Source organism: Urtica dioica, chromosome 3, assembly GCF_054948205.1.
Source record: "Urtica dioica subsp. dioica isolate 48M chromosome 3, U.dioica_male_clone48M_v1_H2, whole genome shotgun sequence".
Lineage (NCBI taxonomy): Eukaryota > Viridiplantae > Streptophyta > Magnoliopsida > Rosales > Urticaceae > Urtica > Urtica dioica.
This window is the reverse complement of record NC_142758.1, coordinates 19,805,765-19,833,643: the sequence shown is the minus strand read 5'-3', so window position 1 is coordinate 19,833,643 and position 27,879 is coordinate 19,805,765. Positions and strand designations below refer to the sequence as shown.

The following is a 27,879-nucleotide window of genomic DNA, read 5'->3' as shown; positions in this document are numbered from 1 at the left end:
AATTGTTTGGGTCGACCAATGGCCGAGTGAACTGGGCCGGCCATTGGCCGGGTGAGCTTGTCCGTCCGCCCGAAACGTCGGTCGCGTCATCGGACCTCGTCGGGCCGATAACATACATATACATATATATATATATACATATATATATATATACATATATATATATATACATATATATATATATACATAGATATATATATATCTATGTATATATATACATATATATATATATATATATATATATATATATATATATATATATATATATCAAAAGACCTGTTCTAGAGAGTGGCATTGTAATTTGTAACATTGTATAAGTTATTTTTTTAATATCTCGTAAGATTTGTCCAGAATTCGATTATTTTGAAGATGTCTAGAGTCCACAGTGACATTGTTGTAATTATGACATCATTAAATAACATTTTCGTCATTTCAGGGAATTGCGTAACAGTATTTTGACTCTACGTGAACAGTGTATATGGGCTTTCCTTTATATATATATATATATATATATATATATATATATATATATATATATATATTATATATATATTATAATATATACACACACTCCCCATGCGCCCAAAACAAAACAAAAAAGTGGAAAGAACGCAACAAACTTTACTCACTTGAGTGGATTTAAAAGCTCATCTGTCGGTAACTAAAGCTGTCTACTATTTTTGCTTCATAGAAGCTGAAATAAACTTCTATAGAAGAAAAAGCAAACCCAATTAAAATGGAAAAACAGTCAACAAAACTATTTTCACTTCTCTTATTCGCTAGAATTGCAGGGCTTTCTGTTGCAAGCTTGGTGATGTTTTGGGCTTTGATTTTCAGGTCGAGTTTTCTGCCTCACAATACTACTTCCGAAGAGCGCCACATCTTCTCGGTACGTTGATGTATCGGCACACACCACACAGTCAATCTTTTTGTGTTGAATTACGTACTGAAATTTCTTCCACATTTTTTCTCATCAAAAGGTTCTTCATCCTTTGTTGATGGTCATTGGTTTCATTCTCATCAGTGGAGAAGGTACATTTTAAATAAAATCCCAATTCAATTTTTTTTAGTGTGTTTCTTTCGACTTCTTATTTATTTTATTTTTTTATATGAATTTGGCGAGGGCTTCTCAGCGCTTTTGGTGCATAAATGGTTTCCGGGGTCAAAGAATGCGAAGAAATTAGTGCATTTGTGCCTTCAAGGAGTGGCATTGGGTTGTGGGGTTTTCGGGATTTGGACAAAGTTTCATGGCGAGAGAGGTGTTGTGGCTAATTTTTATAGCCTTCACTCATGGATGGGGTTGATGTGCATGTCCTTGTTTGCTGCTCAGGTTTTGTTTTTCTTTCTTTTCTCTCCTATTTTCAACTCCATTGAATTGTCTCTCACTTTCCTGAGAAATTTTTCATAATTGCTATCAGTCACACGCAAGCATACGTCATGATTCGAACAGAAAAATATTAAAAAAAAATTTCCATTGTGGTCCTAAAATGGTAATTTCGGCTCACTCTATATGAAAACTGAAAAGGGGTCCTTTGATTATCGATTTTTAGGTGTATTTAGGGTATCTCCGAGAACTCTAGGTCATTTATTCCAATGGGACCCTTCATTAAAATGATCCTCGAACCTCGAATATATACACACACTATATATATATTGCATATTAATCTATAATATTTAATAATATTGAACATTATCATACTTTTATAAATAATAATAACACATATACAATAGAGAGTTACATTTTAATAAAAATAATAACACATATACAATATAGGGTTACATTTTAATAAAAACATAGATGTAAACATAAAATTACACGCAAACATATAGTTACATTTAAACAAAATATAAATGAAAATATACAATTACACACAAACAAAATTTTACATTTTTATGTTTGAATATGAATGTAATTTTAACTTAAATATTAATAGCATGTGTTCTCTTTTTTTCATCCACTTGCAAATATATGTCAAAATATAAAATTAAAAGAATTTATTATTTAACAAAATATAAAATGTTTGATTAAATTTTAGAAATAAAGTATATTTTAATCATTTATACAAAAGAAAAGACTAAAATATAGTTGTTTTTTGCCCGTCCCGGACCAACGAGGACGAAACCGGCTTCACAAACGCTATGACCCTCGCGGCCGCCCCTCGGCCGGCCATCGGCTCGGCCGGCCACCAACTAGGCCGGCCAATAGCTCGCTCGGTCGTCCACTCGACAGGCCATAGGCGACATATGCAAGTAGTTGAAGATTAGCAAGACGTTCTCCTCCCCTCGGCATCCACATGCGAATGGCCAGGTTGAGGCGGTCAACAAGACGATAAAGGAAAACCTGAAGAATAAATTGGAAGAGAGGAAGGGTGCTAGATGAGCTCCTGTTGGTTTTGTGGGCATACTATACGACCGCACGAAACGCGACCGGCGAAACCCCTTTCGCCCTCGCGTATGGCGTCGAGGCTGTGGTCCCCATTGAAATCAAGAGACTGAATCGCCTCGCCGCACAAAAAAGGAAGGTCGAGAAATACTACAATTCAAAACTCAAGCTACGAAAGTTTGCAGACGGGAGCCCTCGTCTTGAGAAGGTGTTCCAAAACACCAAAGTGAAAAGAACGGGAGTCTTGGGACCCATCTGGGAAGGCCTGTACCAAGTACGCAGAGCCATACACGGTGGTACATATGAGCTTGAAAAATGGAGGGCCTCATGTTCACGCACCCGTGGAACGCCTAACACCTGAGGCAATATTTTCAATGAAGCTCCCCGTCGCACCTTTTTCATTTTAAAACTGTTAATCTCGTTTTTTAATCATTGTAACAAGGCCAATGGCCAATGAATGTATAACTCTATATTTCAAGCAATACAAACTTTGTTTACACTTCATTTTTCGCCTATCATGTTTACAATTTTTAGGTCCCTCTGCAAGTACCCAAAAAACTCGAGGGGCTAATAGGGATAAGACAGCCATAATGCAAAATTTTTGCTCCGCGCGACGCACTCGCATGGAACAAAGGCGATCTACGTAACCCAAAACAAATGGTGACTCGCGCGCCGACAGGCATCGTATCCCCGCACCGGAAGCGAGTCCTGAAGCAGAAGACAAAACCCAATACACAACACGCTCACAGGGAACCATGTCTACAACAAGCCCATCCCGACACATAACATGCACGCCGATAGGCATTACGCCTATCGAGAAAGCGGCCTGCTCGCCGCCCAACTCGTACGCCGATATACAACGAATCTCTTTGGGTACAATGGCTTGCGCTCGCAGGATTAGTAACTAGTTTGTCCAGTGTCCACGGAAAACCAAACCACTCGGTGTGGCACCGCGGCAGCACCATATCATGAAAATCGATTACGCCTCTATCGCTAAATCGAGAATATAAGACACGCACCAACATAATAAACCTAATAAGGTGAAATGCAAGTCAACCAAGTTCGAGCAAAATCCAGTGGAAAAAGGAAATCATGATTCAAAGTACACTAAAATGCGGGCGGTAAACAGATGCGGGAAAATAAATAAACTCAACTTAGATGCCACAGGTGCCGAGCTTACGATAATGCCGTCCGAATCTTTCTTGGACGAGATTTACTCCGACGACCCCCTAGGGTCGGGCTCAGAAGGCCTTGGAGAGGACTTAAAGGCTCCTCCCGCGAGGGGAAAGGAGAAGCGTAGCGGAAAGGTGTTTGAGACGTCCTGGACGGCCTTCGAGTCCGCGGAGTCTTTGGGCTACACGTACGCCGTCTCTGGAAAGGACTCGCCTGCACGGGGTAGTTGACTATGTTGCCCCCGTTGGCTTAGACTGCAAGGGGGTCGATGCTGCAAGCACGCTCACTACCCGAGTCTTTAGCGCGCTTCGGAAGACATGACATTCCTCCCTCGGTGGGGCTGCTTAGGCCTGCCCCCGAGGACAGGCCCTCTCGCCCGAGGGACGGGTTTGCGGCCGTGACGATAGGAAGCCTCATCTGTGGGCTACGTCTCCCGTTCCCGACGATCGCACATCAGATTCTGACCCGACTAGGGGTCCATGCATGCCAGATGAGCCCGGCGTTCTATCGCCTGTTGGCTACATGCTTCATGGAGTGGCACTGCCAGACGCAGCGTACCATGACCGTGGATGACTTCTGCAATCTAGTTTCCGTCTTCCGATGAGCGCTCCGAACCCAAGAGGGTGAACTCGGGGGTGGAACTGGAGGCGATAGAGTCTCGAGGTGACTGCTTTCGACATCTCGAGGAGTCCCCACTATCATGGTGGAAGGGCGTGGTGTCGAAGAGCGACATTGCCTTCTTTCAGGCAGGGGTTACCGACGCTCAAAGGGTCAGTTTTCCTATTCATTCTTTTGCAGGCATAGGTTCAGCTTTACCCTTGCTTTTTGTCGTCGCCGGCGTATGTGAGAGCCGTGTGGAGCGACAGGATTTTAAACGACTTCATCCGGCACCTGGGGGCCGCCCAGGAAGAGCTTGCTCGGACGAGGGCTAGGCTGGCTCAAGGGAGCGAGGTTCGCACCCGGGGGCGAAAACCGAGACACTTCGAGACCAGCTTCGCGAGGCAAAGGTGGAACTCCAGATCGCCCGAGACCAGCGCGATGGAGCCCAGATGTTGGTGGCCAAGATGGCGGGGGAGCTGAAAGAAGAACGACGAGCTTGCGAGGTGGCATCCCGATCGGCGGAGGTTTTCCGTACCGAGGTTGCCGACCTCCGGAGACAGGTAGATGCCCGGTCCGACGCCTTGGAGACGTCTCACCGTCAACTCACTTCGAGCAAAGTGGGATGTGTTTGGGCGGAGCACGAGCGCGACTCTCTGGCGGAGGAGAATGCTCGCCTCTCTTCCCAGCTTGTTGAAGCGGAGCGAAGAGCGTCCGACTTGCTAGATGACTACGACATAGGGACCGAGGAGGCCCGTTGTGCCAGAGCGGTGGAGTGTCGGGAGGTGACCGCGACTAAGAACGAGGCCCGGGGAGTCACCTTTGACTTCTTCAACACCTTATTTCCCCTACTAGACGAGGGTGCTGTGTGAGCCATGTGGCTCTTTTTATAGCGCGTATGCTTAACGCTTTGTTTTTTTTTTCTTTTTTAGGATTTCATTTATTTTTCGCACACTTTTTATGTAGCACGTGTTCATTGGATTCAGAGCAGTGGCTCTTTTTTGTTTATGAGATATTTTGTCGCTTTCAAGTTGAATGCTTATCTCGTATTGAGCAGTTTCGCTCGCATATGCCTTCTTTGTGGGCAAATGAGGCCCGAAGGGCTTGTGTCCTTACCAATAGTTTTGGCAGGTTTTACGTCCCCAGTTGGGATTCATCCTCTGCTCATTTAGTGTTACGAATTGTCATCGTTTAATGTTTGAGGTGAGGGGGCGTTTGTGCCCAATTAGGTGATTGACCGACACGTGTTGAACGGTGACATCGGCATGTCGGGTTAGGCCGACGATTCAATGTGCCTAATGTGGTTGTGGCCCAACGACTTCGCTTCGTGCCAATTGGCGATCGAAGAGGTTGCACAGGGTAGTTCCCGGGGCTCTGCGTCTGAGCCATTGGCGACTGGACGTGCACGTTGCGCCGGGTTAGGCCGGCGTCTTTTGAGTTCGTGCCCTGGAGCAAGCGAACGTAGGTTGCGCCGGGTTAGGCCTGCGTCTTTTTAGTCCGTGCCCTGGAGCAAGCGAACGTAGGTTGCGTCGGGTTAGGTCACCGTCTTTTGAGTTCGTGCCCTAGAGCAAGCGAACGTAGGTTGCGCTAGGTTAGGCCGGCGTCTTTCGAGTTCGTGCCCTGGAGCAAGCGAACGTAGGTTGCGCCGGGTTAGACCGGCGTCTTTACTCAAACCATGTGTGTTGCGCCGGGTTAGGCCGGCGTCTTTGGTCTTCATGCCCTAGAGCTAGCGAACATATGTATGGCTCAAATTTGGCCCATTTTAGGGTTTGAGGCAGCGCCTTTACGCGACTTACATTCTTCCCGGGAGACGTCTTTCACCTGCGCCTTTACGCGTCTTACGGCACGCCGGGAAGGCCGACGATTTACCCAGACCCGTATGCACGAAGGGCCGTCGGGGTCCGAGCTTCTTAAGTCTGTATCCCCGTGGGGGACTTAAGCCTGGATAAAAGTGTTCGTGCTATTGAGTGCCCAAACGTATGTGTTGCGTTGGGCTGAGCCGGCGTCTTTGAGCTCGTGCTGTCGAGCGACCGAGCATATATGTTGCGCCGGGCTGAGCCGGCGTCTTTGAGCTCGTGCTGTCGAGTAACCGAGCATATATGTTGCGCCGGGCTGAGCCGGCGTCTTTGAGCTCGTGCTGTTGAGCGACCGAGCATATATGTTGCGTCGGGCTGAGCCGGCGTGTTTGAGCATATGCTGTTGAGCGACCGAGCATATATGTTGCGCCGGGTTAGGCCGACGTCTTTTCTCAAACCCGTTTGCTTGATGGGCCGTTGGCGTTCGAGCTTCTTAAGCCTCTGTTTCCCATGAGTGGGGGGCTTAAGGGTTTTGTTTTTCTTGGGCCGTGAGTTCTTGTATGTCGCAAGACCCACCAGCCCCCCCCCCCCAAGTTTTTAGTTTACAAGTCGTGCCATGATGACTAAAAACTTAATAAAGCGGATAAAAAGATCGCAAACTTTATTTTTCTTTGCTAACAGGGAACATCCTCAAACAGTGGCGCGTAGGCCTTATTGAATAAGGGAAATCAAAGCAAAAAATTGGGGAGCTTAGTCACTAGTGGTACTACCTCAAGTCTTCGGTGTTCCACGGATGCCGGATTGAAGTTCCGTCCGTGTGTTCGACGTAAAAGGGTCCGTCATGTATGACTTGTCGAACTCTATACGGTCCTTCCCAGTTCGGGCCCAGGACCCCGGCGCCTTGTACTTGGGTGTTCTGGAACAGGCGCCTGAGTACGAGACTGCGGACAGCGAAGATCCGCCTTTTGACTTTGGCGTTGTAGTATCTCTCAACCTTTCGCTTTTGTGCAGCGAGCCTGGTGAGGGCCTCGGATCTTTTCTCGTCGATTAGATCCAATTCGAGGCGTCTGGCCTCGTCATTTTCTTTTTCGTCGAAAGTGTCGACACAGTAGGTGGGGACCTCTGTTTCCACGGGGACCACAACCTCAATCCCAAAAGCTAAGGAAAAGAGGGTCTCTCCGGTGGCGTTTCGAACAGTCATTCGGTAGGCCCACAAGATGAAAGGTAGCTCCTCAGCCCAGGCGCCCTTTTTGGGTTCGAGCTTTTTCTTGAGGTTGCTTTTAATCGTCTTATTGACGGCTTCCACTTGGCCATTAGCCTGTGGGTGTCGCGGGGATGAGACTGTCTTGCTTATCCCTTGTTGGACACAGATTTCTCTAACCCTGGCATTGTCGAATTGCGCGCCATTGTCGATCACAACTGACGCGGGGATGCCGTGGCGGCATATTATGGACTTCCAGATGAAGTTTATGGTGTTGGCCTCGGTGATTCTGGCCAGAGGCTCGGCTTCGACCCACATAGTGAAGTAGTCGGTAGCAACGATGGCGTATTTGTATTGTCTCGGAGCTTTTGGAAGCTTGCCGATGATGTCTACGCCCCATTTCGCAAAGGAACGTGGCACGACGATGCTACCCAGGGGAGATGGCGGTTGTCGTGGAGCGTTAGAGAAACTTTGACACTTGTCCCACTTTCTCGCCCAGTCGTAGGCGTCTTTTTTCATCGTCGGCCAGCGGAGTGGTTCCCGCAGACGCCTTCGTGAATTTCGCGGAGGACCTTGGTCGACTCGACGCTATTGAGGCATCGGAGCAGCGGGGTTGAGTACCCGTGCTTGTATAAGGCTTCGCCTCTGAACATATGCGAGGGCTTTCAGCCTTACGGCTTCTTTGCGGTCTTCGGGAAGTACCCCTCTTCGCAAGAAGTCCGTAAGCGGGGTCATCGAAGTTGGATGAGCGGTGCTCTCAATCGTTCCAACCTCGTCACGTGAGACGGATGGTCGCGAGAGAGACTTGATTGGGATGATTCCCAACCCGTCTTCGGTGATACTGGATCCGAGGCGAGCCAAAGCGTCAACCTCGGAGTTCTCTTCTCGTGGGATCTGGATGATCTTGAACCAAGAGAAGGCATCTAACTTGGCATTTGTCTTTGCTAGGTAGGCGATCATGTTAGGTTCTTTGGCAACGTAGTCGCCTTTAACCTGATTTACGATTAATTGCGAGTCACAATGTATTCGCAAATTCTGTACGTTGAGCTTTTGAGCGAACTCAACCCTACGATGAGGGCTTCGTACTCGGCCACATTGGTGGAGGCCTGGAATCCGTAGTGGAGGGCATAGCGTAACTTCTCCTGGTCGGGATTTGTTAAAATCACGCCAGCGCCGGCTCCTTGGGCATTAGACGCTCCGTCTACATGTAGTTCTCAGACCTTTCACTTTCGAGCCGACATGTCGTCGGTCGAGTCGTCTTCTCCTCTTCCCATGTCGGGAGTGTAGGAGAATTCTGCCACGAAATCGGCCAAGGCTTTAGCCTTTATTGCCGGTCTCGGGTGAAACTCGATCCCGTACTCGCTCAATTCTTGGGACCAGGTCGCCATGCGAGTCGATGTTCCCTTTTGAAGAGCCTTACCAATGGGGTGTCCTGTTCGGATGACAATTGGGTTAGCTTGGAAGTAGGGGCGCAGCTTTTCGGCGGCTACGAGGAGAGCGAGAGAGAGTTTCTCTATCTCTGTGTAACGCGTTTCGGCGTCGAGCAAAGCTTTGCTCACGTAGAAGATAGGCCACTGAACCTTATCCTCTTCGCGGATCAGCACAGCGCTCACGGCCCGTTCAGAGATGGCGAGGTAGACGTAGAGCGTCTCGCCTTCCTTTGGCTTGGAAAGTAACGGAGGTGTCCCGAAGTAGGCCTTCATTTCTTGAAAGGCCTTCTCGCACTCGTCCGTCTATATAAAGCCGTCCGTCTTCTTTATCGCTTTGAAGAACGATTGACACTTGTTGGTTGCTTTGCATTAAAACGCGAGAGGGCGGCAATCGAACCGGTTAGACATTGGACTTCCTTGACACGTCGCGGAGATTTCATGTCAAGGAGCGCCTTGATTTTCTCGGGGTTTCCTTCGATTCCTCGCCGGCTAATGATGTAGCCGAGGAACTTCCCGGATTCGACCCCGAACACACATTTGTTGGGGTTGAGCTTCATTTTGTTCCGGCGGAGGATTAAGAAAATCTCCCTTAGGTTGTCTACGTGATTGGTAGCCAGTAGGCTTTTAACGAGCATGTCATCCACGTATACTTCCATAGTTTTGCCGATTAGGCCGGCGAAGATCCGGTTTACCAATCGTTGTAGCAGTAGAGGCCACGATCAGTGACGAAGGTCGTCTTGATTTGATCGGGCTCGTGCATTCGTATCTGGTTATAGCCCGAATAGGCGTCCATGAAACTTAGCAGTTCATGTCCTGCCCTGGCGTTGACCAGTTGTTGGATGCGTGGGAGTGGAAAGCAATCTTTTGGGCAGGCTTTGTTAAGATCTTTGTAATCTATACAAATGCGCCACTTCCCATTAGGCTTTTTGACAATGACCACGTTGGCCACCCACTTGGGTTACTTGGCTTCTCGGATGAAACCAGCGGAGAGAAGCTTTTCGACTTCTTCGTTTATCGCTAGGTATCGTTCACGGTTGAACGCGCGTCTAGCTTGTACCTTTTCAGCGATAGTTTTATCGTCATTCAATCGGTGCACAATCACATCGGGGTCTATACCAGGCATGTTTGCATGTGTCCACGCAAAGACATCCTTAAACTTCTGAAGGAAGGACGCGAGTTGAGTTTTGATGGCGAGAGGGAGTTGTGCACCGATCTTCAGCACCTGGTCAGGTTTAGCTTCGTCGAGAATGATCGAAGTGAGATCATTGGGGGTGTCAACTTTCAACCTCTCGATTTCGTCACGGGGATCTAGTTCCCCGAGTTGCCGTGCGTCTTTTTTATCACACGGGTAGTCGTCTTCTAGGTGGTAGATCGTGTTAACCCTTTTTTTCAGCGGGCTTGCCGTCCACGCCTTGGACGTAGCATATCCTCGCATGGGTTTGATCGCCAGCCATGACGCCGTTCCCTTCCTCGGTGGGAAATTTCACCAATAGGTGATACGTGGATGTGATGGCCCTTAGTCTGTTCAACGTGGGTCGCCCAATGATAACATTGTAGGGCGACTCCTGGTCGACCATGAGAAAGGGGACCATGTGAATGACTTCAATACCTCCGGTAGTTCCGAAGGTGACTGGTAAATCAATGATTCCTTCAGTCATGACCTTTTCTCCCGTGAACCCAAACAGAGGCGTCTGGGTCAGGACAGGGCGGAGCCCCTTGAGTTTCATGTGCTCTAGGGTGGTCTTAAAGATTATATCGGTTGCGCTGCCGTTATCAATAAGAACTCTATTTACCAGGTTGTTGGCCACTTGGGCCTTAAGGACTATAGCGCCATTACGCGGGTGCACAACTCGCTTGGCCTTTTCATTGGTGAATTGTATCGTCTCGTGCGGTACGGACGGAGGTTCCTCATAGGTGAGGTTAACCTGCCCGGCAAGGCCTTCTTGAGAGGCAGCCCTGTGAAGCTTTTTTATTTGCCGGGCTGAATCCTCGTCTTGCAACCCACCTAGGATGGTGGTGATGACGTGGAGTTGCGCACCGGCCATAGCTGAGACCGCGGTGCGGTTGGTGTTAGCGTTGGACCCCCCACCTTTCTCAGGCTGTGGCCAGTTGTTGGCGTGGACCGTAGCATCTACCATGCAAAGGACAAACTCTTTGAGCTCGCCTTTTTGGATTAATGTCTCAATTTTCCTCCTAAGATGGATGCAATGAGCGGTCATATGGCCGTAATCCCGGTGGAACTCGCAATAACGGGACCGGTCGCGAGACGCGGGGCCGGCTTTCATTGGAGTTGGAGCGGTGAACTTGTCACACGCCACAGCGTAGATCTGCTCTACCTGGGCGTTCAAAGGGGTGTAATTTGAGTAGTCTCTGAAATTGCTCGCAAGACGCGGCTTTTGAGACATAGGGGGTCGGCTATCGGACGCTTGACCTCCCTTATTCACTCTTTTGCGGGGGTTGCCTGGCTCGTTGCCGGACTCATCCCAATAGCGGGAGCTTTGGTTGCTGCTCCTGCGGCCGTCAAGGTAATCTTCCACCCCCATGAAGGTTTTGGCTCGGTTCATTAACTCGGCCATCGTAGAATGGACTCTGCCGACGACGGACTTTAGGAAGTCCCCAGTGCGCAAGCCTTCAATGATGGCTGTAATTGCATCACTTTCGTCAAACCGCTTAACCTTATTTGATTTCGCGGTGAATCGGGTGAGATACTGTGTCAAGGACTCGTTATTCTCTTGCCTGATTGACCATAAGTACATTTTGGTCCTCTTTTGGACCATCGATGTAGCGAATCGTGCTAGGAACATGTCCTTCACATCTTTGAACGATTGGACGCTCCCTAGTCTTAAATTCTTAAACCACTAGAAACCGGGTCCGGTGAGGGTAAGACTAAAAGCCTGGCACAGAGCCCCAGGTGAAACGCCCTGCATCGTCATCCAAGTTTCTAATGTTGGATTTGATATGTGGGATCAGTTTTCCCATTGTAGGGAAGGAGATTCGGGAGTTTGAAGTTCCCCGTGCACACCTCAGCAAGGATTTGGGTAGTGAAAGGCGAGGAATGTTCTTCTACGACCCCGTATCTGTCACCGGCCAAGCCGCACTCACGCAGATCACGTACTTCGTTACGAAGGTTGTGAATCATGGTGACGACATCGAGGCCAGTGTTGCGGGTCACTCCTTGTTCAGGAGGAGTGACCTGGCGCCTTTCATTCGACCCTTGAGCCGTGCGAGGGTCCCCATTGATTGGGGTCGCAGGTTTGTGACCCTTGCGAGCACCTAGCCTCTCTCGGAGGTCTTCACCACAGTCGTTCCGTTGGGCGGTAAGCCGATCTATAAGATCCGCCCGGTGGAATAGGGCGTGAGCTTCGAGCCACACGCTTGGGCTGACGTTGGCCCTTCCCTGACTTTGCCTCTTTGACCGAGTCGGTCATGGGCTGAACGTCGGGAGGTCTCTTCATGAGAGGAGATCAGTATTGCCTTTGCTTTAGGCGGCGGGTTCGATGGACCTGCTTCGATCTCAGCAGGGAGTTCCCCGTCCTTGGTGAGAGAAGTCTCGATGTCCGCTGAAATTTCCAAGCCTTCATAGTCGGGGTCATAGTCATCTCCCACGTCCATGAGGTTCTCGGATTCCCCGTGGGGAGCACCTTCCACATGCGCCTTGCCCGTCAGTTGGCGGTGGTACCTTGCATTGGCTATCTTTAGTTGGAGGATTTTCTCCTCCATCTCAAGGATGCGGTCGTCACGACTGTCCAGAGGTGGATGGGGCGAGGGAGTGTGGCTCTCGTCGTTGAGAGACTCCTCATCGCCTTGCGCCCGGGAGCGCAGGAAGTACTTCTTCACTTAAGTTGAGTTTTTGGGGTTATTCACGCCCTCAGAACGAACGGGTGGTTGACCAGTCACGTCTTTCTCAAGTTGAGAAGAAAGGGGTCGAGCTGTAGAAGGGATTTCGGGCTGTGTAAGTTGGGAAGTCCCCTCCTTCTAGCTCCAAAATGTTGTCGCACGAAAATGAACAAAGATTAAATACCTCGGGCGGTTCGATCCAAGGCTGGACCAAGTGATCGCGCCCGAGCCAAAAATGGGAACTCATAGACGGAGTTGCACCCTCCAGACCCTGAGGTGTGTTTTGGGGGGTGTGACCGTGCCAAAGGTTGGCTGCCTACGTACCCTTTAGTCAGGATCAAGTCAGAACGTAGTTAAGTTTAAATGTTGGGGGCTATCTTGGGCTCGGAGGCTTTAGAGCAGGTCCCGGCTCGAAGCTTCTAGTGAAGACTTTAGAGAGATCGCTTGCCTCGTAGCTCGGAGTTCTAGCACAAGGGCCAAGAAGCGGGCGAGCAGTGTATGCACTGCGGAGACTCGGGTCACAGAAGAGGAGCGCGCTCCCACTCGTGGAGGGGGGTCCTTGGATTTCTGAGCCGAGGGAGGAGGAGCGCGCGCTCTTGGAATGTCACAAGAGCGCGGGAGAGGAGAGAGTTCTCGAGAGAGAGAGAGAGAGAGAGCGAGAGTTTTGTACTCGGTTGGGAGTGTTGGGTGGAGAATGGGATGCCTTTCTCTCCCCCAAGGGAGGGGGGGTATTTATAGTTTTGGAGGAGGCCTTGGGCCGGCCCCCTCAAGGCCCACCGGATGGCCGGTAGCGGGGCGCGCGAGACACAACGCCCGGACGGGTGCGGGGCACGCAAGGTGTGCTGCCTGGACCGAAGCGGGGTGCGCAGGGCTAGACGCTTGGATGGGTGCGGGGTGCCTAGCCGAGGCAGCACGTGTGCCCGGCCTAGGCAGCAGGAGCTCTCGGCCCAGGCAGTAGGGGCACCCGGCCGAGGCTGCATGAGCGCTCGGCTTGGGAAGCAAGGACGCCCTGCCGAGGCAGCAGGGATGCTCGTCCGAGGCAGCAAGGGCACCCGGCCGAGGCTGCTCGGCCGGGACAGCAGGGATGCCCGGCCGAGGCAACAGGTGCGCTCGGTTGAGGTGGGAGAGGCGTCCGGCCGAGGCAGCAGAGATGCGCGCAGGCCGGGACGCGGGAGCGCGTGCAAGCCGGGACTCCCAGGGGCGTGGGAGCGTGCACGGGCCGAGACGGCCGGGAGCGCTGGAGCGCGTCAAGCGGGGACGCCCGGGGGCGCGGGAGCGCGCGCTGGCGGGGACGCTCAGGGCGCGGGGCGCGCGCGGGCCGGGACGTCCGGGAGCATGGGAGCGCGCGCGGGTCGGGACGCCCGGGGGCGCAGGGCGCGCACGGGGCGAGACGCCCGGGGGCGCAGGAGCGCGCGCGGGCCGAGACGCCCGGGGGCGCAGGGCGCGCGCGGGCCTAGACGGCCGGGAGTGCTAGGGCACGAGTGTAGGCCCACTGGGCCGGGGGCGCAGGTGCGCGCGCGGGCCGGGGCGCGGGCGTGCGGATGTGCGCGTGGGCTCGCTGGGCCGTGGGTGTGCTGGGCGCTCGGGCCTAATGGGCCGGGACCCATTGGGCTTTCCGGCCGGCGAAGCCCAGCCGGCCTTAAATTGTTTTTGAATTTCCGGTTTCTCGAAAACGACCGGTAACAAGGAGTCCTTTGAAATTCTTCAAGGAGGACTCCAAAATCCCTCGAGAACATTGGTCCCTCAACTCGTCCACTTTCGCCCATCGACTCCGAGTCATCCCCTACCGGTCACACATGGGCCCGCTTCGAACGGGAAGGCGATTCATGCGTCATGGACGACGAGGGTCGTTTGCTGAAGGAGCACGCCTCATTTCGTGTCGGGGAGGAACCTTCACGGGCGACTTTCACTGGTGGGCCGCGATCGGGGAGCGGGCTGCGACAACAGCGTCGGAAGAGGGTGGGGCTCTTAGTAATCTCGCACGAGAATGCTCTCAGGCCATGGCACTTGTCACGAAAAAATCAAGCGGTTAGAATAGACAAGACAAGAAATATAACAATAATAATATGTTGTATAGCACGAGACGTCATATACCACCCACTCCTCGAGAAGGGGCGGTTGAATACCCCGCCTCGGACTCCGACTCCGAGGGAGTCTCGTGGCGAGAAGAAAACAGTCGAGATGTTTTGCCGATAGCCACAAACCACCCGGTGCTTGCCATCAGGTCCGGGGACTCGACGATCCCTGTTGCCTCGAATCCGAAATGGCCCCTACCATGAGCAGGAGCTCGGAGTTTTCAACGGTGTTGTCAGCTGGGAAGTGGGCTACAAGCCCGAAGACAAGGGGCGCCGTCCCAATGGTAGACTCAGATACCTACACCCAGGGGTATCGATGCTTCAAGGTAACTCTAGTAAGGATGGCAAAACACTTGCAACGCTGGACCTTGTAGAAACTGGGTTTTCCAGGGACACCATGGACAGACATGAGGTTTCGGATGTCGTCAGCAGTTACGGCCCTCTTCTTCGCACTATCGAGCATCATGTGATACGCGGCGACCACACGGTAGAAGGATGGAGACGTCTGGGACGCGTGCACGTTCAGCCCGACCAACAGATCTTGGATTATTGGCGAAAAAAGTAATCGGGGCTGTAGATGCTCGCTTCATGAACGGTTGCATACCCTTCCCGCCGGCGGGTAAGAAGATCGTCGGGCAACGGGTGCAACAACGATATGGACTCTGGGATGCCGTATCATTTCCTTAGTCACCTAAAGCGGGTGAGAGAGGGAGAGAAGTCGAATGTCAACGCCCGAACAATCAATGCCACCGCGAATCGCCGAGTCTCCGACGAGGAAAGCGAAGGCCTGGTCTTCTTCCCGGGCAGTCAGAGTGCGCATCAATGGTTCCGGCGGCAGCGTCCGCTACGTCAGGAGAACGATCCCAAGAATCGCCGGGCGTGCCTGCCTCTAAACGCGCGGCCTCGGAAGGACTGGACGATCGCTCGCCGGTATCTAGGCCATCCAATCTAAACAAAGGGATTAGAAACTCACTTGGACTATCAGAGTCTGGGACTCCGCTAGGCCCGCCTAGGCTGTCTGGGCTGCCCGTCATGCGTGCGTCCAACCTACCTAGGCCGCTGGGGCCGTCCACCATGCACGCGCCCAACCCATCCAGGTCACCTGAGTCGTCCACTTCGCGCGCGCGGAGACCGCCTGGCGCACCTGGATTGTTTGGGCCATCCACCACGTGCGCGCTTGGCCCTCCTACACCGCCCGGCCTGTCTGGGCCATTCATCAAATCTGTACCGGGCCTGCCTGCGCCACCCGACCTACCTGGGCTATCTCGGCTGCCACCATGGTGTGCCCGGCCCGACTGGGTCACCTCGTCCGTCCAGGGCGTCGGCCATGCGTGCGCCTGGCCCATCCAGTCCGTCTGGGATATCCACCACGTACGCGCTCGGCCCGCCTAGGGCCACATAGCCTTGCCGGATCGTGCCACCCGACCCACCTTCCCTAGCCAGCTCACCCAGATCCACGCCGCCAGCTCCGCGCGCGCCTCCAACAATATTGGCGCTGGCCTAGATCGCACCGCTTGGGGCCGGCACGTCACGTCCCGCACGCGCCTTGTTTGGATCGGCACCACCCGGCCTTCGCACGCCCCAAGTGACACCGGCACCGGCCCATACCGCACCGTCTGGGCTCTTCTTGTCACGTCGCACGCGTGCCTCGCCTGAATCGACGCGTCACGTCCCACACGTGCCTCGTCTGGATCGGCGCCGGCCCAGACCGCACCGTCTGGCCTTGTGGATTGCTTTCCGCGCGCGCCTCACTTGCATCGATGCCGCCCGGCCGTCGCACGCCTCCAGCGGTGCTGGCCCAAACCGCGCCGTCTGAGGTCTGCGCGTCGCTTTTCGCGCGCGCCTCACTTGGACTGGTGCCACCCGACCCTTGCACGTGTCCAGCGGCATCAGCCCAGACCGTGGTGTCTAGGTCATGCGTGTCGCTTTCCACACGTGCCTCGCTTGGATCGGCACTGCTTGGCCGTCGCGCATCCCCAACGACGCCGGCGTCGACCAAGGCTGTGTCGCACAGGCCGCCTTGGGCTAGTTTGCCCCGGTTATAGGCGTCCTTTCGTCCGGGGGATTCCATGGTCGGTGGCTCCTCTACAGCGGGCCTTTGGTCATCGGGAGCAGTGCCGCACCGCTAATTGCCGCCAATCCACTGTTGCCAGACAGCCATGCATCCACGAAATAAAAATCCTGATCGCCAACGCCCATGGACGTCCCCATAGATACCCCAAACCCAAGAGCAAGAGAATGTGAGTGAATGTTTAGGGATAAAGAAAATTGTTTCCAAAAATCCTCTATATCAACACACGAGGCAGAAAAAAGTAGTAGCAAATCATCTTCGCATGACCCATTTGCCACAGGTTGATCAGAAGAACCCATGGGCACATGGAATGAGAGACACGTGCGGGGAGACACAAAAAATAATAATATTAAAAAGAAAAGGCGAGGGATGAAAAGGTCGAGTCTACCGTACCTTCTCTCTTGAGCAACAAACCATTTTGGCAATGGACGAGACGATGATCTTGGCAAGTCTTAGCGAGTTGGAAAAATTTTCTCGTGAATGTTGAGTTTATCGCTCGGATTACATCCAAGGATAAACTCATGGAGCTAATGTTGTTGTCCCATTCTTGACCAACGAGGACAGAACCGTCACAACGGCTTCACGGATGCTACTACCTGTACGGCCGCCGTTGGCCGGCCATCAGCTCGGCCGACCACCCACTCGACCGGCCATTGGCACGGCTGGCCATTCACATGGTCGACCATCCACTCGATCGACCATCCACGCGACCGACCATTGGCTGGCTGGCCTTTGGCTCACTCGGTCGTCCACTCGGCCAACCATGGGCTTGTCTGGCCGTCTATTCGCTCGGCCATCAACTCGGCCGACCATTTGCTCGGCGGACCATGGGCTCCCCTCTGTTTTCCCAAAAGGTAAACAGAGGCAACCCCTTTGTTTTCCCTTTGTAGTTCATCGTTATCTTCTCTTGTAGGGCCGAAGATGGACGAGATAGACACCATCCACAACTAGGGAGAACTTGAGACACCGATTTCAGGACGCTCGAGCTCTAACGCGACCACTTGGTCCGACGTTGGGTCGAACTGTTTAGAGCTCCTAAATAGTTGTTCGAAAATGAGCGACAACATAGTTAAACAACAATTTTTTAGTGCACGAACAGTGAACTATCAAGTTTGAGGTTTCATTGTTCAAACCCTCGTAATGAAGTTTTTGAGAGTGCAAAATTATTTCTTTTGAAGTATCTTCAACTCTCAAAATGCAATTAGTAAGAAAATGGCATTATTGTGAATAAATCATATGCTTTCGTAAGATATGATTCTTTAGCCAACATATACAACCTTTGTTTTTAGGAGAAGCTTGTTGGGCCTTATGATAAAGCTCAATTGATCAATTCGTGGCCCATAAATTATAATAAATGTAGAATTTCCATTATTTAACACTAAATTTCGAGGATTTCAGCAGACTTGTTTTTTTTTTCTTACAGTAAAATACACGCTATTTTCATTGTTAAATACTAAATTATTTTTAACCCTGGTATGGCTGAGGTAAAGCTATCATTTAGGCCGGGCCGACTCGGCTCGGCCCAAAAAAATGAGGCCCTTAGCAGACCCGGGCCTAGCCACACCCGGCCCGATAATGAAGGGGCGCGGGTTGGCCCAATCCAAAGTAGAGAATCATCAGGACAAGCCCGAGCCCAGACACAAGGCCCTCTGGTCCAAGGGCCGGGCGTGGTCCTGGGCCGGGTCTTGGGTTGGTCCTGGGCTTGGTTGAAGCTTGGTCTTTTACCTTGTTTGGATATTATTTTGGGCCTGTTTTGATCTGTTTTGGGCATTTTTTTTAAAGGTCTTGTTTTGGGCTATTTTTCTTTTTATTGTTTTAGCTGCTTAAGAGCCTATTTTGAGATTGAGATTGATTTGTATTTCTTTAGTATATAAAACACTGATAAATTGTAAAAAAAAAAAAGAAAAAAAAACCAAAGGTCATCAAAATAAAATTATTTTATAAATATAAAAAAATTACAACCGCCTTCATTAACTTCGTGAAGGAAAAGAGTTCGGTTTGAATAAATAAAAAAATTACATGTGACTACTTAAAAAAGCAGAAGCTTCATTCTCTAATATTGTAAAGGGCGTCGCAGTCAATGTTGTCGCACCAAAATGAACAACTATCGAAAACCTCGGGCGGTTCGATCCAAGGCCGGACCAAGTGATCGCACCCGGGCCAAGATTTTGAACTTGAAAGTCTCGAGCTAGGCTTTCTCCGATCAACCCGCCTCTCAGAAGACGTAAGGGGTGAGGAGGATGAGTGACCGTGCCTTGGGTGTCGACTGCCTATGTACCCGTGCGTGGGATCAGGTCAGAACGTAGTTCAGGCGAGTGTAGCGCAATATGAGGCGCGGAGCCTTGGTGGAGAAGCATGCTCAACGAAGGAGACAAGGCGCAGAGGAGTCCTCGGCGGCGTCTCAGAACTTCGGAGATCGCGTATGCGTTTAGCGTTTTAGACGCGCAGAGGGACTCTAGTTGAGAACCGTAGGGGCGTGCTTTGACCACCGGGGGGCGTTCGGTCAGAGGGAGCGACGTCCGGGAAGTCCCCGTGAGTGCTTCAAAACCTCTGAGAATGAGAGACACTTGCGAGAATGCTTCAGGCCAAAAATGGCATCAAAAGAAGCAGAGGAGAATCGAGCGTATCGATAAGAGATGAAGGGATGCTTTTTCCCTCAGTGGGAGGGGGTTTATATAGGTGTTTGAGGACCCTAAGGGGGTCCTTTGGCGTCCATGTGGGACTAGGAAAGCGCATCTTTCCAAGAGGAGACGCACAAAGGATCAGCGGCGCATCATGCGCGGCGCGCGACCCGCGGCGCGCGGGCTGCGCCACTCAACGCGCGACGCGACCTTGCCTGGGTGCGGCGCGTGGCACAGCTTGCGCGGCGCGCGGTGCGCGCCGGGCTGTCCCTTCGTGGACTTTTCGCGACCGTCGTCCTTCCGGGCCCGTTGAGCTATTGTGGGCTTTACATTCCGGGTTTGTGACGCGAATGTATCTATTTGATGGATAGAAGTCGAGTCGAGACTCGACTCGAGGAGCGAAGCTCGACTCGAGGAGACTGACTCAAGACTCAACCCGAGGAGCGAAGCTCGACTCGAGGAGACTGACTGAAGACTCAACCCGAGGAGCGAAGCTCGACTCAAGGAGACTAACTCAAGGCTCGACCCGAGGAGCAAGGCTCGACTCGGAGAGACTGAATCAGCCTCAACTTGAGGGGCGAGGGTCGACTCGAGGAGCCGACTCGAGGGGTTAGGCTCGACTCACGGAGTCAAGAATTCGGGGCAAGGGCTCGATGGCTCGTCGCTCTTCAGGACCTCCGGCCTGACCATTGGCCCTTTGAACGACGTGTCTCCTGGGTGTCTCGGGTTTTCCGAAAACGACGGACAACATTAGCCCCCCAAGTTCGTCGCTCGGGAGGTTCCTAGCGATGAACTTTTTGTCTTTTCGGTTTGGTGTTTGAGGAAAACATTTTCCAAGTCCCGTCACCCAAGGAAAATTTTCCCTTTCTCTTCTTTTTTTTTTTTTTTGGGTAGCCGCGTGGCGCGCGCCCTGGATGGCGCGGCGCGCGGTTTGAGCGGCGCGACCCGCGCGGCGCGCCTCGTGCGCGGGGCTGGTTCGCTTCGCGCGGGGGAACTCCGACTTTTTTGAGGTTTTCTCCGTTTTTTCTCTTTGTGGGAGTAGGATTTCGACTCTCACTCCCCCAGAAGTCTATAAATAGACCCCCCCCCCCTTCTCCTCATTCTTCCACTTTTTTTTTTCTCTCTTCTCTACACTTTTTTTCTTTTCTACCGCTTGCATTCATGGATATTCCTTCGCTTTTCTCAACCGAGGGTCCCGAGATTGATTTCTCTCTCTTGTTTCAGGACTCTGATCATGTAGAGGACGATCTCTTTGCGGGATTGGGGGAAGTTACTCTGCACGTGGAAGAGAATCCAAGTGGAGTGGAGCAGTGGCTCGAAGGAGGCGAGCTCGGCGCGACCGTGCCCGTTCCTCAGCCTCAAGAGGAGTGCGCGCCAACTGGGCGGGACACAGGTGGGGAGTTTGATCATCCCACGTCCGGGTAACCTGCCCCTCGCCTCGTGATCAACTTAGTTGGCGAGGGGATTCGCGACAAAGCCTGCCTCGACGTACCGCAGTCCAACTTGGACCCTCATGGCGCGCCGTGAGATATTGCGGGCGTGGATGCAGTGACTCCGCTAGAGTCGGTCCTCGACGAGATTGACTGCATGGACGACTTTGGTCCCGAGTCTGAAGGTCCCGGAGATGAGTCAGAGGCATGTCCGGGGGCTGAAGGCCTCGCATCGGAGTGTCCCGAGGCGCCGTCGACGGCTGCCGCGGCCGTGCCGGAGGGCGGGGGCCCTTCCGTGGAGCCAGGGGGTACTCAGCCCGAGACCCCTGACGCAGAGGCGATAGTGTCAGCGAGGTCGCTTGCTATGACGGAGTGGTATCCCGAGGAGGGCTTTGCTGCTCCCGAGGGCTTCGATTGTTCGGGGGTCGATGTTTCGAGCTCGCTCACCTACCGAACATTCGTTGGTCTCAGGGAGGCATTCGCCATTCCATCGTCCGTGGCGCTTCTCCATCCCTTATAGGGCGAACGTCCTTTCCGTCCTCATCGTGGGTTTGCCGCAGTTTCAGTTGCGAGTCTCAACTGCGGGTTGCGGTTGCCGTTTCAACCCATCGTTCAGCAGCTCCTCGCCCGTCTGGGGGTGCATGCATGTCAGATGAGTCCGGCGTTCTACCGCATCGTGGCGATGTGTCACATGGAGTGGCAATGCCAGACTCAGCGGGTGATGACCCGTGAGCGACTTTCGTAATCTCGTCACGATCTTCCCTGCGCCCGGGCAACCCAGTTTCTTCATGGCCCGCGATTGCCGGAACACCAAGCTGATCATGGACTCAGAGAAGTATAACTGACGACCATGGGTGTGGGTCTTGGCGGAGGCTTTTGGCGACGCGCCGCTCCGGTTAGGTCCCTTGACCGAGTTTTCTGCTGACGCGGGGGCCGATGATCTCGACTTCGTGAAGGAGATCCGGGGAATGTCGGAGGATCGGAAGGCCGTCGAACGATTTCGTTCCCCTGAGCTGATGGCTTCCACTCGGTGGTTCCCGCCGTTTCCACCTAGCCGTGGCGACAGTCAGTGGGCCGAGAGTGCTCCCAGTGCCGCATCATCTCTCTCGAGCGGCGGTCTTCAAGGTATGTCGACATGTCGCACTTTTTGTTTTTGTTCTTAGTTTAGGGTTTTGACTTTGTCGCTTTTGTAGTCTCTTCGGCTAGGGCGCGCTTGGCGAAGCCTTCCCGGGACCCGAAGTCGTTGGCGGCGGTCCGTTGTCGGATTGCCGCGCGGAACGGTCGGGAGAAACCTGATACCGAACATCGGACGGAGAGCGGTCCTCGTGCTTCTTTGAAGCGACCCTCCTCCTCGGCTCTACCAGACACGTCTTCCGACTCGAAGCGCGTGAACTCGATGGTCGACGTGGAGGCCACGGAGGTTAGAGGGGAATGTTCCCTGGGTCTCGCTCAATCCTCGATGAAGATGTGGAAGAGCATCGTGGCCAGGAGCGACGTGGAGTTCTTCCGTCACGGCGTTTCTGACGCACAGAGAGTAAGTTTCTCTTGCTTTGTTCGTTAGGAACCTATCTTTTGCTGAATCATTTTTTTGCCTTCTCAGGTGCTTGCTCGAGTGACCCGGAGCGAGAAGATCCTTCACGGCCTCATCAGGCGGATGAGCCGCGCCCAGGAGGAGCTTGCTCAAGCGAAGTCTCAGTTGGCCCACGCCGAGCGAGGTTCTTACTCAAAGGCGGAGTTTGCGAGTCTCCGCGAGCAGCTTCAAGAGGCTCACGTGGAATTGGGAGTTACCTGAGGCAAATGCGACCGTGCTCAGTCGGCCGTGGCGAAGATGGGCGAGGAGCTAACGATGGAGCGTCAAGCTCTCGAGGTGGCAACTCGATCGACGGAGGTCTTCCGGAGCGAGGTGCGGGACCTTCGACGCCAGCTAGAGTCGCGCACAGAGGAAGTAGGTATCCTTCAGGGCCAACTCTCGTCGAGCGAAGCCGCCCGTGTTCGAGCGGAGCGCGAGCGCGATTCCTTGGCGCGGTGCAGCCAGCATGGTGCGCGCCAAGTTGTCCCTTCGTGGGCTTTTCGCGACTGTCGTCCTTCCGGGCCCGTTGAGCTATTGTGGGCTTTACATTCCGGGTTTGTGACGCGAATGTATCTATTTGATGGATAGAAGTCGAGTCGAGACTCGACTCGAGGAGCGAAGCTCGACTCGAGGAGACTGACTCAAGACTCAACCCGAGGAGCGAAGCTCGACTCGAGGAGACTGACTCAAGACTCAACCCGAGGAGCGAAGCTCGACTCAAGGAGACTGACTCAAGGCTCGACCCGAGGAGCAAGGCTCGACTCGGAGAGATTGAATCAGTCTCAACTCGAGGGGCGAGGCTCGACTCGAGGAGCCGACTCAAGTCTAGACTCGAGGGGCTAGGATCGACTCACGGAGTCAAGAATTCGGGGCAAGGGCTCGATGGCTCGTCGCTCTTCAGGACCTCCGGCCTGACCATCGGCCCTTTGAACGACGTGTCTCCTGGGTGTCTCGGGTCTTTCGAAAACGACCGACAACAATCAAGTCTTCATCACTGCTTTGTTTTAGCCTTCTTGCATCCTCCCAATCCTTTAAAACACATTAGACCTTCTAGAATATCCGGACTCATTGTTGATCTTCTGTCGTCGAGAACATGGTTGCTTGCACTAAATTCTTGCTCTGACGCAACATTTGATACCAGAGTGGCAAGAATGTCTCGGGCAATTAAAGACAGTGTCCAAAAAATGCCCTTGTTTGTTTATCCACCATTCTAGAATATCTAATTCGTTTGGATTCTCTGTGTAAAATTCAGTTTCCATATATTTCACAAGCTCGGAAGATGATGTTTCAGAAGATGATGACTACGAATGATGTCTCGAATTATGAATTAGATAATACTTCCAAATAATATACACTTGATATTACTTTTGTACCTTTGCAAAATACTTCCAAAAATTCTTGGAAGTAATAAACCAGATCTCACTCGTAGTTCTCAATTTGAGAAATAAAGATGTACAACAATATCAAATAAATCTCTTGACTTTATATACAAAATATTACATAGAAAATGAACAATTAAGAGAATTAAACACAAGGAGCTATTATATATTTTTCTACTTTAAGTGTTATAGATACTATTATATATACAAAAAATTGGCTACGTAAGCCACCTAAACTATATGAATCGGAAATTAGCCAACCTTTGGTAAATACTTTGTAAATAGCCAACTTGCATACGTGGCAGCCTATTAACTACATTTTTTTTACATGTTTGGCTACATTAAATAAGTCTTTTACTAATCTGTTAATATGTTAACTTGGCTATTTACAAAAAATTAACGAAAGGTTGGCTATATCTTAATTCACTACAACCGTGTGGCTATATAACTTAATAACCCTTATATATATATACACACGTATATTTAGAGAATAAAAAAAATTGGACCTCAAACGGGCTTGTGCCTGGGCCATGCCGGTTCTGTTCTTTTCAAGGGCTTTAGGCCGGGCTCGGATTTTGGACATGGCTCGGATTTTGGGCCTAAAATGAAAGCTCAACCCCGAACCAAGTTAAAAACCTGGTCGGCCCGGCCCTTCTTTAATCCGGACTGGGCCGGCCCAAAATCAATTAAAATAAGGGTCGGGCTGGGTGGCACACGGGCGGCACGGCACAATTTTTTATCCAACACTTTTTGAGTCAATACACTTTTAATTACCTTAAAAGATAATGTTGTTATACAGAAAAAAGCATTTTAGGATCCTAGGTACAACAAAAAAAAAATCAATAGCATACTTAATAATTAGAAAAGAACTAATAATTATTTTAAAATAAAATTCTGGTCCAATGGGGCACTGGGTCTTGGGCCTGACAGCCAATTTAGGGTCGGATTGCCCACCGATGATCTTAAAGTGTCTAGGCGAAATTCAGCTTTCCAAAACCAATGTTCAACTTAGTTTCTCAGGTTCCATAATTCTCATTCCCATTGCTACTAGAAACTTAATTTAGTTTACAAATAAAAATGTCTTTTTAAGTTTTCTTTATATTTTTATATTTTAGCTATAATGTATAGACAAGGTACTCATATGGTCGTTAAGTGCACCTATAAACAGCTTGGAAATGACAAACTATATGCAGTGGATGATTGGATTTATGAGCTTTTGGCACCGAGGAGAGGTGAGGATGGCAAGGGCAAGAGTGTTTCCGTGGAACATGTTCGTAGGGGTTTACACTTATGGCCTCGGTGTGGTCACCGCGGAGATGGGGCTTTTGGAGAAGCTCACATACTTGCAGACGAAGAGTAATGTGTCGAAACGATGCCCGGAGTCAATGGTGGTCAACGGCCTGGGCCTCGGTCTGGCATTGCTCGGCGGGGTTGTTGTTTTGGCCGCCATTCGACCCAAGTTCTAGCTCCGTCATACTAAAAAAAATTTGTGTACTCACATAAGCAATGATCTTCCCATTTTCTGCCCATTATTCATGTACATGTTAGCTTTAGGATACAAGAACATGTCAATTTGTATTTATTATTGTTCATTTGTGTTTTTTGAACATTGTATTGAGAAGAGCATGAGGAGGCGGAAATGGAGATTCGTTGTTCGTTTTTAGATTGTAACAAATTAAAGGTAAATCTTGCAAACAAGCATAGAGGAGATGCACATAATATTGAGGGAAAAGAGGGAAAATAATTGATTTAAAAATTAATCTTTTATTTAATATAATCCGATAATAAAACAAGTATTGTTGTCGCTGTTTTTCGGACAACGATTTAGGAGTCAAAGGCGGTTAGACCCAAGGCCGGACCAAGTGGCCTCGCCTTGACTCGAGCGTGTGGGACTTGGTATCCCAAGTCTTCCCTTAGCTGTTGGTGGTGTCAACCTCGTCCAGGCACCTGAAAAGCAAGCAGAAAGAGGTGTGAACTACAAAGGGGAAACAGAGGGGGTGCCTCTGTTTACCTCTCCGACGCTCAACATTAGTGGGATTGAGGTGGATTATAGAGGTTTAGAGGTGGTGAGAAGCCAAAGGTGAGCGAAACGAGCGAAGTATGAGTTCGGCAGCGTTTCGGGACTTAAAGATGGATTACCTGGACCAGGGGAGGGACCCCGGTATTTATAGGCGACCAAGGAATGTTTTGAGGGTCCCTTGGCCGAGGGCCGGCTCTGAGCCGGCCATGGACGAGCGCCGGGTCTGAGCCGTCCTTGGACGAGCGCCGGTTCTGAGCCGTCCTTGGACGAACGCCGGCTCTAAGGCATCCTTGGACGAGCGCCGGGTCTGAGCCGGCCTTGGACGAGCGCCAGCTCTGAGGCGTCCTTGGACGAGCGCCGGCTCTGAGGCGTCCTTGGACGAGCGCCGGGTCTGAGCCGGCCTTGGACGGACGCCGGCTCTGAGTCGGCCATGGAGGAAGGCCGGCTCTGACTCGGTCATGGAGGAAGGCCGGCTCTGACTCGGCCATGGAGGGAGTTTCTGGTCGAGCGTGTGTCGAGCGGAAACTCAGTACTTAGGCTGACGTGCGGACCCGGGACAAACGCTCTCGAGTTTGTGGTCGCATCGTAGAAGGGCTTTCAATGCGTCATGAGGGACGGCTTTATCGCGTCGCGAGTTACGACTTTCGTGCATCGTGGGGGACGACTTTGGCGTGTCGTGAGGGACGGCCTTTGTTGAGTGTGGCTTATTTTCTCGACTTACCAACGAAGGCGTAATCGATTTGCACGTCTTTGTTGTGCGCGACTTATTTTCTCGACCTACCAATGAAGGCGTGATCGATTTGCACGGCTTTGTTGTGCGCGACTTATTTTCTCGACCTACCAATGAAGGCGTGATCGATTTGCACGGCTTTGTTGTGCGCGGCTTATTTTCTCGACCTACCAATGAAGGCGCGATCGATTTGCACAGCTTGGGCCCCGGGGGCCGTTGGTGTCACATTTGCGTGATTGGGTTTTCCGCGGACGCTGGCTAGACCAGGTACGCCCGGCGGACGCAGGCCTTTGAAACCCATTTGTGACTCGCTGCCTATCGGCGCACGAGCTGGGCGGCGAGCGCAGTGCCACATTTGTGTGGCCAGGTTTCCCGTGGACGCTGGCTAGACCAGATACGCCTGGCGGACGCAAGCCTTTGAAACCCATTTGTGACTCGCTGCCTTTCGGCTCACGAGCTGGGCGGGGAGCGCGGTGCCACATTTGCGTGGCGAGGTTTTCCGTGGACGCAGGCTAGACCAGATACGCCCGGCGGACGCAAGCCTTTGAAACCCATTTGAAACTCGCTGCCTTTCGGCTCACGAGCTGGGCGGCGAGCGCGGTGCTACATTTGCGTGGTGAGGTTTCCCGTGGACGCTGGCTAGACCAGATACGCCCAGCGGACGCAAGCCTTTGAACCCATCGTTGCCTTTTGGCTCACGAGCTGGGCGGCGAGCGCGGACTCGGGACTCAACTCGAGGACCCACGTAGAGGCTGCACGAGGAGTAGTAAGTTGACTTGTGGACTCGGGACACAACTCGAGGGCTTATGTAGAGCCTGCACGAGGAGTGGTTAGTTGGCTTGTGGACTCGATACTCAACTCGAGGAATGAACTCGTCTCGGGGAGGCATGTGAAGTCGGCACGAGGAGTATCGGTCGACTCGTGGACTCGAACTCGACTCGAGGACTCACGTAGAGCCTGCACGAGGAGTTTCGTGAAGAGTCGGCGCGAGGAGTATCGGTCGGCTCGCGGACTCGGAGCTCGACTCGAGGAATGAGCTCGTCTCGAGGAGACGTGTGAAGAGTCGGCACGAGGAGTATCAGTCGACTCGTGGACTCGAACTCCGCTCGAGGGCTTATGTAGAGCTTGCACGAGGAGTTCCGTGAAGAGTCGGTGCGAGGAGTATCGGTCGACTCGCAGACTCGAACTCGGCTCGAGGACTCATGTAGAGCCTGCATGAGGAGTTTCGTGAAGAGTCGGCACGAGGAGTATCGGTCGACTCGTGGACTCGAACTCGACTCGAGGACTCATGTAGAGCCTGCAAGAGGAGTTTCGTGAAGAGTCGGCGCGAGGAGTATCGGTCGACTCGCGGACTCGGAGGTCGACTCGAGGAATGAGCTCGTCTCGAGGAGATATGTGAAGAGTCGGCACGAGAGGTATCGGTCGACTCGTGGACTCGAACTCGACTCGAGGACTCACGTAGAGCTTGCACGAGGAGTTTCATGAAGAGTCGGCGCGAGGAGTATCGGTCGACTTGTGGACTCGGAGCTCGACTCGAGGAATGAGCTCGTCTCGAGGAGATATGTG

The 27,879-nt window shown here is 52.0% G+C and overlaps 1 protein-coding gene across 1 annotated transcript; it reads left to right on the top strand.

The window, feature by feature from the left end:
• The first annotated feature begins 675 nt into the window (after positions 1–675).
• LOC149402465 (Cytochrome b561/ferric reductase transmembrane protein family) lies at positions 676–25,226 on the top strand. The gene is made up of 4 exons (XM_089609637.1): positions 676–889; positions 981–1,032; positions 1,134–1,330; positions 24,757–25,226. The coding sequence occupies exons 1-4, from the start codon at positions 737–739 to the stop codon at positions 25,027–25,029; spliced, it is 675 nt and encodes a 224-aa protein (XP_089465763.1). The 5' UTR covers positions 676–736; the 3' UTR covers positions 25,030–25,226.
• The last annotated feature ends 2,653 nt before the right edge of the window (positions 25,227–27,879 follow it).

Excerpts from the sequence above, each read along its gene's own strand:
- LOC149402465 (XM_089609637.1), top strand. The coding sequence starts at position 737 with ATGGAAAAACAGTCAACAAAACTATTTTCACTTCTCTTATTCGCTAGA. Across the intron at positions 890-980 it reads AAGAGCGCCACATCTTCTCG|GTTCTTCATCCTTTGTTGAT; the intron begins GTACGTTGATGT and ends TCTCATCAAAAG. Across the intron at positions 1,033-1,133 it reads CATTCTCATCAGTGGAGAAG|CGCTTTTGGTGCATAAATGG; the intron begins GTACATTTTAAA and ends AGGGCTTCTCAG.